This window comes from Helicoverpa armigera, chromosome 17 (genome assembly GCF_030705265.1).
Source record: "Helicoverpa armigera isolate CAAS_96S chromosome 17, ASM3070526v1, whole genome shotgun sequence".
NCBI lineage: Eukaryota > Metazoa > Arthropoda > Insecta > Lepidoptera > Noctuidae > Helicoverpa > Helicoverpa armigera.
This window is the reverse complement of record NC_087136.1, coordinates 1,170,540-1,181,963: the sequence shown is the minus strand read 5'-3', so window position 1 is coordinate 1,181,963 and position 11,424 is coordinate 1,170,540. Positions and strand designations below refer to the sequence as shown.

Sequence of the window (11,424 nt, the reverse complement as noted above, 5' to 3'; positions counted from 1 at the left end):
ATCGGAAGGTTTCGAACTGCACTATGAACTTTACGAATGCATTAAAATGATGAATGATATCCAATTATTTATATTTTTTTCTTATTGAACATACCTTTTTTATCCGTTTTGGTACTGATTGAAGTTTTCATAACGCGGGGAATCCGCTAAATGCATTCATTTATGAAAATCTATCCCCAAATAATTTAATAATTGAAAAGAGGTTTATAGCGAGTTTGGTGTCAAGCTGTCAAGTATTATTGCATCGAGGCTCAACTGGCCGTCATAACCGATGTGAATTTTCGAAATTCAAAATAATGACGCAAATTCTTTTCCAATGTGTTTATTTTGAAAATGATACCAAAAATTTACAATAAAAACGGTTTTGTCAGTTGTGTTTTTGTAGGCATTATTGTATTGTATACCGTATATCTTTTGAAGCAGTTGGTAATTTTGTTCATCGCAGCATTAGGATCTAAATTTATGTGATAGCAGGCATGTTAATTAGTAAGGTATCTGACCATGATGAGGGACAGGAGGAGAGTGCCGAGGTTTCTGATGGGGAGGGGAATTCCCACGAGTACCAGACCGCCAATGAGCTGTTCGAGCTCATGGCGAAGAACCAGAATTTCGACAACAGTGGTAAGTGTTGCTTGTTATCCTATCGCCTTATAAAATCAGTAGCAATGTTGGTTAAAGTGTTCGATTTTTAAGTGGGAAGGCGTGTTGAAAAGGGGCTGAGAAGTGGTTCACGTCACCTGAAAATCTAAAACGTAACTTGTACCTGGGCATCAATTATTATAGATAATTTTCTCGTGCTCTTATGTATGGTATTGTATACATGGTGTTTTTTGTCTCAGATGTCGACAAACTTACAACCAGAGACTTAGTACTTCTTTACAAGAACATCGATCTCGGGACGAAGCTTATGTCGAACGCGAACGAACTGAAGCGAAGGAAACCGAACCAGCACGTGGAGACCATCGTGTACAACGACGAGCCGGAGTCGGAGTGCTCCGACCTCAGCGACATCTACAGCAACGAGGACCTGCACAACGTGTTCCTCATCAACAAGGAGAGGCTCGACCTCCTCAACGCCCCCTCCTCCGTAGAGAACACCCTCTGCCACAAACTAGGCGGCCTTGACATACAAACCTCAGACCTCACCACCCAGTACGACAAACACTTCGTTTTCAAAGACCCATACATCAAAGAACAACTCAAAAGCTTCAAGTTAATGAACAACGCCTCGGAGTCGGAAGGCGCAGTTCTACCAGCCTCGCTCCTCGACTATATCTGTTGCAAACGTTTGGAGGATAACTACAACTTTTATATGGATAATATCATTCGTTACGTCAAACATACGATAGAACAATTAAAGCGTATCAGCAATGGAGATTTCCTAACTGATAGAGCTAAAGAGAAGTGGCGCGAAGTTGAGAATACAGCGGAAGATCAGGCTACCACTAAAGTTCTAGCAACTTCCACTAGTATACCGTTACACGTTGAACGCAAAATTGGTGGCAGGAAATCTACGTGGGATGATATAGTACATTCTGCAGTGGATATCAGATCATTATCTAAAATTCTTGAAAAAAAAATTGTCGTGGAAGTACCGAAACTTCTATGTGGATCGTATAAACTTCTGAGTAAATGCTGTGCAGACAATGTTATTATTAGTTGCAAAAAAGATAAGCGGCCGGTTGAAGAAACAATGACTGCGGACTCGCGAGTTGATGTCGTGTTTCAGTTGCAACGCTCTGAGACAGGACAGGTCATTAGTAAGATCAGTTCGATCATGATCCTACAAACCGCACCTCTTTGCGCTGGTAATATTTTGAATTTAGAAATCGTTTTTTTTTACTATTTACAAAGTTTAATGACCCCTTTACAATTTCAGACACACTCGGACCAGAAATAATGCCCTTACCTTTAGCTTATACAGAGCAGACTAACCGTAATCGCTCTCCGGACAGGACACCCAGAATTATAGAATTGGAACCCATTTGCATAGAAGAAACTATACCAGAAGTGTCCGTACAGTCTGAATGTGAATTGAGCCCTATTGAATTTCCCATTGAAAATTTTGATCCTTATAAAGATAACTCTGGAAGGAAAGGCTATGAATGCAGCGATAATGAAGGAGCCGCATCATTGAAGAACTCCGGGAGCTTTCAGGAATCGAGTGACTCTAGTGACGCCTTACGTGACATTTTGGATAGAAAACTAAAGTATGCCAAACAGGAAGCTTCCTCTAACATGTTTCCTGATGATTTGCGCATGACTATACAGAAACTGACCATGCAAGGTCCTTTGGCAGAAGAAAGTGGAGAAGACATGTCACCGTCGACAGCTATGAAAAAGAAATCACTGACGCGAGTTAGAATAAAGTCTCCTTACGAGAATCAGTCTTACATCATGGAAGAAAAGAAAAGAAGGAAGCTGTTAGAGGTAAGGGAGAGGCGCGAGAGAAAGAAAATGGCACTCACTGAAAACTGCAAGATAAATAAACATCATAAATACGGGAAGGGAGCTATAATGCCACAATCTGCAAGTTCTGTTACAAAATTGTCGATATCTAATAAGTCTTTCTATAATTCGATCTACGGACAGACAACGAATGTGGATCCTAGCAAGCAAGCCAAAGGTAGAAACCTAAAGGGTAAACGTGAAGTTTTGGAAATCGATCTGGAATGCCCTGACTGCGACCAAGATACAGTGGTCTCGACACCTGATAAGCCGACAGTTAAGAATTCCAAGAAATACATCAACAGGAGTTATTACTTAGACGATGCCGACACAGAAATGATGTACATAAATATGAAACAAAATGATAACGAGGCAAAAGAGCTGTGCTCTGCGTCCACTTCTGTCATCTCTAATGATTTTCGTAATAACTTAAACTTGCTTTCTCAACTAATCGGCCCTTCTGAAACCGACCTTCATATTGCGAACAATGAAACTTCTCCCGATAGTAAACCACAAGAGTAAGTATTGTTTTTTGTACGTTTGTATGTAATTTCTAAGTATGTCTTAGACACTAATGACTGTTTCGGAGGGTACGTTAAACTGAGGGTATCTAGGCGACGACGTGACGACTGCCAAAAATGTTGAATGACAGCTCTCAACATCCTATTCAGTCGTTTCGGTAGTCAGAAGCCAGTAAGTCTGGCAGCAGTCTTACTAAGAGCAACCTAGAACGGTTGCCCGGGTTTGAGGATGTCAGATAGGCAGTCGCTCCTTGTAAAGTACTGGTACTCAGCTGCACCCCGTTAGACTAGAAGCTGACCCCAATATAGTTGGGAAAAGGTTCGGGAGATGATGATGATGATTAGTAGTTGCATTAAAATTTGTTAAATTATTGACAGGTTGACTGCTGAGAGAGACGGTGATATTGAAAATGGTAGTCTACCATCTGTATTGATGGCTTCTAAAACCAAAGCGAATATAGTTCCTTCAAATTCTCCCAATGTTGAAGAACACCTTAGCACTGAACAAAAGAAGCTTGCCTCTTCAGTGGAATGTAGGAAGAGTATAGATCAAATTTATGATTTGATGAAAAAATTAGGAAATACTGTGGAAAAGGAGATTGAAAGTAAGTCTCAAAAGAAGTATATACCAACTGTTGAAAAGGTCGAAGAGGTTGAACGTCGTATGAGTTCGACGTGTCAAGGCAGTGATAGTGGTACCAGTCTTAAGCACCACTTAACATCTTCGAATCCCAGTTCCTTTAGCTTTGATAAAAATAACATCGAAAAAACAACTCCCAACATAAGGAAGCCTGAAAGTCCGTCCAGTGTCGTTCCGAAGGTTATCATCAGTTCGAAATCATCCGTATCTCCCAAACCTGATTTGGAAAAGAATCCTAAGAAGGACCGCAGAAAACCTAACAATCAGCACAGTCCTACACGCAGAGTTCTTCAGGACAATCCTTTGAAAGCAATATCACAACTATTACATGAATTCGAGCACGTCCAAAAAACAAGACACAAGCAAGGTACGGAACAAAAACCTGCTAAGAAAGCGGAAATGCAATCCTCCGACGGACGAGGTGGGTCGCGGCAAAGTTCTATGAAACGGCGCTCGCGACTCGAACAACACAATGATGCGCAGAACGAACGACACGCTAGAGTTACTACACCCAAAGACAAAAAAGCTAAACCGTATAACGTTATGGATATAACGAAAATTCCTTATCAACAAATAGCAGTAGACGATAAACATGCAGATAGAATACCTAAGAAGAAAATAACAGATATATTAGACGAAGCAAAAGAAGCGAGAGGTGAAGCAGTTCGAGGCCCTTCAAAAAATTCTAGATTGAATTCGCTTGCACAGCCGAAGAGGACATATGTACAGGCTCATAGCGAAGAATATCAAATTAAATACGGCAAAACTTTAATGGCCGATAGACTGCAAAGATTAGCAGCCGCTCCTCCCCCCTCTCTCATGGACAGAAATACAGGTTCAACAAGTTCCAGGAGTAAAGCGAAACGCAATGGTTCCGACGGTGTGTCAGCAGTTTCTATGAAAACTCCGCCCGTGCCACCCTTAGGTGTGTAAAGGTGAATTTTATTTCTATTCTTGAAATGACGGTTCAGGTAAAGACTAAGTAGGTTATTTGAGAAGTTCCGGGATCATCAAATTCAAAAGTTAAAAGTAGTTAGGTACCTAAGAAATACTATTCGCCAAAACTTACATCTTTGCGTAATTCATAGTACAGCTGTGTATTACTATTTAGAGCGAGCATTTAGAGCACGTCACTCTTCGAGCAGCAGTCCCGAAGCCAGAGACAGGATAAATCAAGGTGTGGGGCCGTCCCATAAACAAAATAACGCGCCGGAAACGCCCCAAACATTGTAAGTAACTAATTAAGTACTACTTAGCGTTCTTTTTCATTATCATTTTCTCAATTACATCAAAGTTATCTCATACAGAATGAAAAAGATGGTGGCAGTTGATGCGTACGTGAAAAATCATTATGGACGCGCCACGTCTTCTTCAGTCGTCAGCAATGAAACTCAGAGCGCACAGAAGTCGCGGGTCCCACTGCTGCCGAGCGACATCGAACTGGGTGTGTATGTAGCTAACTACACATCGTGACTAATTCAACAGTACTAATTTGTATATTCTGGTAATGTTATAGCGTCATCGACATCATCTCCGCCCATAGAAGAGTCTACCGAGCTGGGAAGCAGACTGCATTATATAATAAATTCGATCATTAAGACTACTTCACAAGGTCTGGAGGTGCTGACCGAATGTCACGAAAGCAATTCTAAAATAAGCAAAGAAAACACAGATGACTATTCTCTCGCTGAAAATGTATCCAGGTCCGAACATGCGTCTTCTGATTCTGATTACAACTTAGACGTATTAGGTGACAATAAAATAATAACGTCAGTCGAAAAATTAGAAAATGCCTCTAAAAAAATACAGAAGCAAAACAATGTTGGAGAGACGGACGCTACTCAACACGACTTACGACCACCTCAGTCGGAGACTGAATTGGAAAAACTAGAAAATGCTTTATGTCGCCACATCTCGGTGGGCAATTTTCAAAAACGTTTGCGGATCAAAAACTTGACGTTGACGCCCAAACAATCGATGCAGCAATTGTTCGTGCTTCAGTCCGGGGACGCGAGCTCACTTGTAGTCAAAGCATCAGTACCACAAATTAAACAAACAACTGCAAATTCTGTTACAGATTTAACCGCTTTGCCTGTACTGTCGAAATCAAAAAATTTTGATTGGAATTTCTCTGGGTTTCCTATGCAAATTTCAACCGTCGGATATGCTTTCCCGGATTATAATCAAGTCAAGTCAAGTCAGCGCAGTTCCTCTTCTCTTATAAAATTATTTGATGAGGTTTCTAAAAACTCGCAGGAGAAAAAGGGTTTACTTGATAACGATACTGCTCAACGAGATAATCCATGTGTCATAGTAACACAGCCTCAAATGAATTTCGAAGAAGCTGCTCAAGATGACGTTCAGGTCACCAAATTAAAAGCTGCAGAGACAACCGACACTCATGTAGAGGATTCTAATGTGAATGAAGAAAAAAAGCAGAACGATGAAAATAACATAGAACCAGCGCATACTATCATAATAGATTGCAGTGAACCAAAAAAAGCGAAATATACAACAATTAGTGATAACCAGGAAGGAAACCACTTGATAGTTGATAATAAGGAAAAAGGTTCGACGTTAGCAAACTCCGAAAGTATTGAATACACGACGTCTCTAGACATACTAGTCGGGCTTTTAAACGAAATCCAAAAGATCACAACATGTCAAACTCAAATAACTAACGACGATAAAAGCCAGAACGAGTTTCAACAAAACAAAGAACTCCAAACGATTTTAAATAACGCATCTATTATGGACAATTCTTTGAAAAGCAGTCCTTGTGACTTAATTTCTTTCACGTCCCTCGACAGACTTCGACAATTGGAGTCTAACCCGAGTCTTTACTCGTTCTACTTATCCGATAATGAAGGATATGACAGAACCCCCAGTACATTTAATTTATCTTCGGAAATAATCCCACTCAATACCAAAGAAATGTTGACGTCCAAACCGATTTTAGCTGATAAGGAAGTTGGTGTAGATTTCATAGACAGGCAACTTGTGAATAAATTTACTGATGTTCCCTCACAACTGTTCCCGGGTGCCAAGAACCACAGCACCAACGTGACCAAGTCACTGATCGGAGTGCTCAACGAACCCTCCGCACAGTCAGTATTCTCTTTCGCTGAATACCACTCGTTATATTCAAACTCTTCAACCCTGGCTCCTAATCACACAGGGGAAGCACCACAAATTATTATAACCAGAGAATCCAACCAATCTATAGCTTTCATCGAAATTGGCAACCAAACAAATAATGCGACTATTGAATTTCCAAATGAAACCAAGATTTGTAACACAAAGATAGAAACGCTCGCAAAAAATGGGATTAAAAAAAAGTTTAAGACAACTAAAGAAAGATATCGGCTAAAGACGGAGTTCGATCCGATTATGAAAATGAAAAGGGATATTTTGGTAACGGTGTACTCAATTTTGGTGTTCACTGTATTCGCTGCTTTGTCGTTTCCTGAAATATTGTATCGTGTTTGAGTCCATTTTGGCCATATGTAAAAAACTTGCCGCTTCATTATTAGTACTGTCACTAGTAAGTTTAATATTCGTATTGTTCTTTGAACAAAAAAACAATTATTGTATTGTTCTAGCTAAAGTTCATGTATTTATTTATTTATAAAAGTAAGATATTATGTTTATTGCGGTAATTTTATACATATGGCCAATGCTTCATTCCAGAATTTTAATTGGTTCAAGGCCATTCCCTTAATTTGTTAACTATTATATTTGTTGTATTTGTAAAATTTGTTGTTTTATAAAATTTATTTGGTATTGTTTATTTATTTAAATATATAAGTTCTAAAAATATACTTTTTGTGTGTTTATTGCATTTTACCTATGCCCCCTACACTGCAAATACGATGTTTTCTTATGTGTTAAATCATAGTTGCTTGATGGTTATTTGACGACAACCATGCACTAGCGTCTAGTAGGGCACATTACGGTCTGAACGCTAAAAATATTTTTGCTAAGTTGAATTTTGCTGAAAACACCATGAAATAATTGCAAAGGGCATCAAAAGATACGTCAGAAGTTGGAACTGGTATTAAATACAGACAATACTTTCAGGGCTTTATCAAGAGTTCCACATTCTCCCAACAGTTGAATAATACACTACCATGGACAACTCACTAAGAAATGAAGTATCCTTAAAATATTACCGAAGGTTCACACAAAAGAAGAATGACAAGAAGATTTAGAAAACGATCCCCTTGAACGTTATAATGTACCTATAAATCAAAATACGATTTAACATGTAACTTATGAACGTATAATAGGGCAAAGGAAATAATTTAAATAAATTAACATTGTTTTTTTCGTATATCTTTTTTGAATTTATCAGGTAGATAACAATATTACAGGTCATAACATTTGCTCGGCACAACAGGTCATTTCGATAGAGATATTGTAAAAGTGGTCACTCATTGATCACGGGTCAAAGTCAAAAGATATAAACAACTTTATTTGGACACTAGGCCTTAGTAACTGGGGTGGCGCAACTCTAATTATGGAAGTAAGTTCACCTATGTTTCGCATTTCGCGAACAAAAAGCGTGTAACGTTCAATTGTTTTTGTTTGATCAGGTGAAATGCTCAGAAGAAACATTTGCTGCACGCTGTGTGTGTGCCCTAGATACACACTTCGGTGGAATCTCACCATTACATTCATTCTCATAACTTTATTCTTCTTCGTCGTCAACAGTGGTAGTTCTGCTAGAAGTGGTCTCTCTAACACTAGTCCTGTCAGCCCAGTTGTGCTTCCTCGTGTACATCAGTTGCAAGATCGCTTCTACGCAGAATATCTGAAAGATAAACATAGACAATATGGTGTTACCAATGAGCTACTAACCTGGTCTTTATTTTGACGGCTGGAAGATGTGGCTAATTTAATTTATCACAAACCAATATGGTATTATAGACAAGTACATATTTATCTACTTATTTACGATGACTACAGTTTTTTAGGTGTCGTATCGCGTCATAAAAATGGGTGGGCACGTTTATCTTTAGCGTCATCCATCATGTTATTGAAACGTTCAATAATTTCGTGATAATAATGAATTATTTCATAATAGCGATTTTCTGGAAAGTAATTCGAACTACGAAGTAGTAAGTCTCAATTATTTCACCAGCATTGTTTTTTTTCGTATAGCGTTGTAGCCATTTGATCCATTGAATAGAGATAACAAATCAAGATATGCGATGAGTATCTTTCTCAATCTTTCCCAGTTTCGCATTTCGAAAAGTCTTATTGCCGTTAAAATCGAATTTTACCTTTCTTCGTTTAATAAAACCATCCAATCGAAATGTGTATCCGAAGACACTGGTCGATATCTTAGTTTCGCGAACAACCACGTAGTTGTCTTCCGTGAACACGGGGTAATTTACTAACTTGTATCGCCCTGCTTGAATTGGGCATTTTATTCTGTAAAAAAAGTAAGGGTGCTCGTTAAGTCTAATTTGTGACAGGTTCTATGCGTTGGCCTTTAAATAAGTATTTCTCAAAATCATAAAAAAGTTGGGGGCTGATTGTACAAAAGGCAAGTTTTGCTTTAGAGTTGCAAAAAAGAATATTTATTAGAGTTAATGACTTGTTTGTTTATGATTCAATATTAATAAAATTACATAATTGCGTAAAATGTTCCCAGACACAATAACGATAAGAACCTGATTACGACGGGTTACATAAACAACAATACCAGTTCAAACTAGATTTTGTATGACGGTAGTAAAATTCCGAGAGTCCTAATCTCATCACTAACGGTCATCACATATTTTATAATACTTTGTGCACCTATCATACTCTTTCTATAGTATAGGCACTGATCTTACGATAACTTCCAGAAAAATGACGATAAAAAAGTTCTCACTTAGGATGCGTGTAATGGAACAGAAAGGCATAGGTCTGCTTCTCGCTGAGGGTCTCACCATCATCACCGCAGCCGTTCTTCACCAGGTTGTAAGTCCTGTACAAGTCACAGGTCTCCATGTTGCGAATGTCCACGCATTTCTGCATAGTTGCCTGGATATAGGTGAATTTTTAGTCTCATTTGCAAAGATATAAGATTTTTGATGCCTATGGTCGTACATATGTTTGTCTTGATGATATCATTTTTAAGATTTTTTTTACATAGGTGCCTAATTGTTAGCTCAATGCTCAGAAGCGTTGTCAAACTTTGTTCAAACACTTACCTACGTATCCAAAGCACTTGGCTTAGCTTGAGAATATTTTTTATCTGTTGCTTAAAAAATAATATTTCTGATAGGTATGCAGGACTAAAGTTTCAATTCAGCTCAATCAATGAAGGTGATGTGATCAATATACCGTAAAAAGGGTTACATTTAACACCCACTCATTTGGTCATTCCCAGTGCTAATTCAATTGCAACGACTAAGTCAAACATAGGTGTATGAAAAAGATCTTGTAAATAAATACCTAGGTAGTGCGTATGACAAACTACAAACCTTAATCTTCCATCCATTATTTATATGCTCAGATACGTTGAAATCTCCGCTGAGCAATGAGTGTAGCGTCTGAGTGGACAGACTCAACTCTGACACACTCACTAGTTTACTCTTCAAGCCGTCATAGCACGGCCCGGCTCGGGTGATGAGCAAATGCGTAGGCGCACTTACTGCGTCAACTATTGTCAGATAGGACAGAAATATGAACAAATGGTACATTGTCATAAACGTTTAGAAGATAGGCAGTGAAATTTATTACTAAATCATGTCAAAATTACTTTTTTAGTACATGATTGCTTGATCTATATTTTGTAGACCGTACGTTTAAGTGAATCTGAATTTTATATACCAGTAATAAAGCGTAATTTTGAGTATCATGTGGAATAAACACATAATTATTTTCTAATGATATTATAATGAGTACCTATGTGATTCTAATTTTATAGCCTTGTTTAGAGTGTTTAGATATATGATATGATATAGATGTACCTACTTATGTAGATAGGAATATTTAAATTTTAAATCAGTAGGTGCCATTTAAGTAGTCATTGTTATTACATGACTGTATTATAAGTTCTTGAGCTACTGTAAATTAGTTATAGGCGTCCCAGTTACATCTTCCATGTGTATTATCTATATGGATTTTGATTACAGAAAAAAATATATGGATAGGTATATCGGTTCGAAAAATGTATAGCACAGATTATATAATAGTGTATAGTGCCTACCTCCGGACGATAAAAAGATATGAATACTTTTTAGGTAGAGATAGGTCATAAAAAATATAATTTTATGAAATTGTTATGCCAAATAACAGCATTTAAATGATTAAGATTATATGATGATGGTAAATAGCGTCGGAAAATTACGTAAGCTGTCAGTTTATGGCGTTAGTAATAACGATGTTGATAAACATTCAGATAGCGAAATACGTGCTTAAATCATAGAGATATCGACATACAAAATAAATTAAGTAATAGAAATGTAGATTAATAACTATATCCTCTTGTCTATTATTTGTGGTTGTCAGTTACAGGAATATTTTGTACTAAGCTGGCGAAAAAAAACAGGTACAGGTAGGTATGTAGGTTGGTAGCAAAATCTAATTGTTGAATCTTGTATTAGAACTAGGTCTCAATATTTATTGAGAATAGTGGTTGCAGAAGTAAATAAAAGATTTGGTTTCAAGATATGATTGTTAGATTTCATGTCATGTAAAATATTTGTATTTTCAGTTATATCTAAAATAACTAGAAACATCCATAATCCACTCCTCATCCAGTTTCCGATCTTTATTCTACCGATCAGAGTTAGCACAACAAACATTTACTACGCTAAA

General features: G+C 37.7%; 2 protein-coding genes across 2 annotated transcripts; one reads left to right on the top strand and one right to left on the bottom strand.

Moving 5' to 3' along the window:
- The first annotated feature begins 191 nt into the window (after nucleotides 1-191).
- LOC110376913 (uncharacterized) lies at nucleotides 192-7,430 on the top strand. The gene is made up of 7 exons (XM_021335562.3): nucleotides 192-621; nucleotides 840-1,808; nucleotides 1,880-2,966; nucleotides 3,348-4,534; nucleotides 4,721-4,838; nucleotides 4,917-5,053; nucleotides 5,126-7,430. Exons 1-7 carry the CDS (start codon nucleotides 477-479, stop codon nucleotides 7,096-7,098), a joined length of 5,616 nt encoding a protein of 1,871 aa, XP_021191237.3. The 5' UTR covers nucleotides 192-476; the 3' UTR covers nucleotides 7,099-7,430.
- Nucleotides 7,424-11,333, bottom strand: LOC110376922 (uncharacterized). Its single transcript, XM_064038956.1, has 4 exons — nucleotides 10,086-11,333; nucleotides 9,490-9,642; nucleotides 8,895-9,092; nucleotides 7,424-8,422 (listed from the first exon to the last, which is right to left on the bottom strand). The coding sequence occupies exons 1-4, from the start codon at nucleotides 10,308-10,310 to the stop codon at nucleotides 8,300-8,302; spliced, it is 699 nt and encodes a 232-aa protein (XP_063895026.1). The 5' UTR covers nucleotides 10,311-11,333; the 3' UTR covers nucleotides 7,424-8,299.
- Nucleotides 11,334-11,424: the final 91 nt, after the last annotated feature.

Excerpts from the sequence above, each read along its gene's own strand:
- LOC110376913 (XM_021335562.3), top strand. The coding sequence starts at position 477 with ATGTTAATTAGTAAGGTATCTGACCATGATGAGGGACAGGAGGAGAGT. Across the intron at positions 2,967-3,347 it reads CCCGATAGTAAACCACAAGA|GTTGACTGCTGAGAGAGACG; the intron begins GTAAGTATTGTT and ends AATTATTGACAG. Across the intron at positions 4,839-4,916 it reads CCGGAAACGCCCCAAACATT|AATGAAAAAGATGGTGGCAG; the intron begins GTAAGTAACTAA and ends TATCTCATACAG.
- LOC110376922 (XM_064038956.1), bottom strand. The coding sequence starts at position 10,310 with ATGACAATGTACCATTTGTTCATATTTCTGTCCTATCTGACAATAGTT. Across the intron at positions 9,643-10,085 it reads ATAATGGATGGAAGATTAAG|GCAACTATGCAGAAATGCGT; the intron begins GTTTGTAGTTTG and ends ACCTATATCCAG. Across the intron at positions 9,093-9,489 it reads TCCATTACACGCATCCTAAG|AACCTGTCACAAATTAGACT; the intron begins TGAGAACTTTTT and ends GCCAACGCATAG.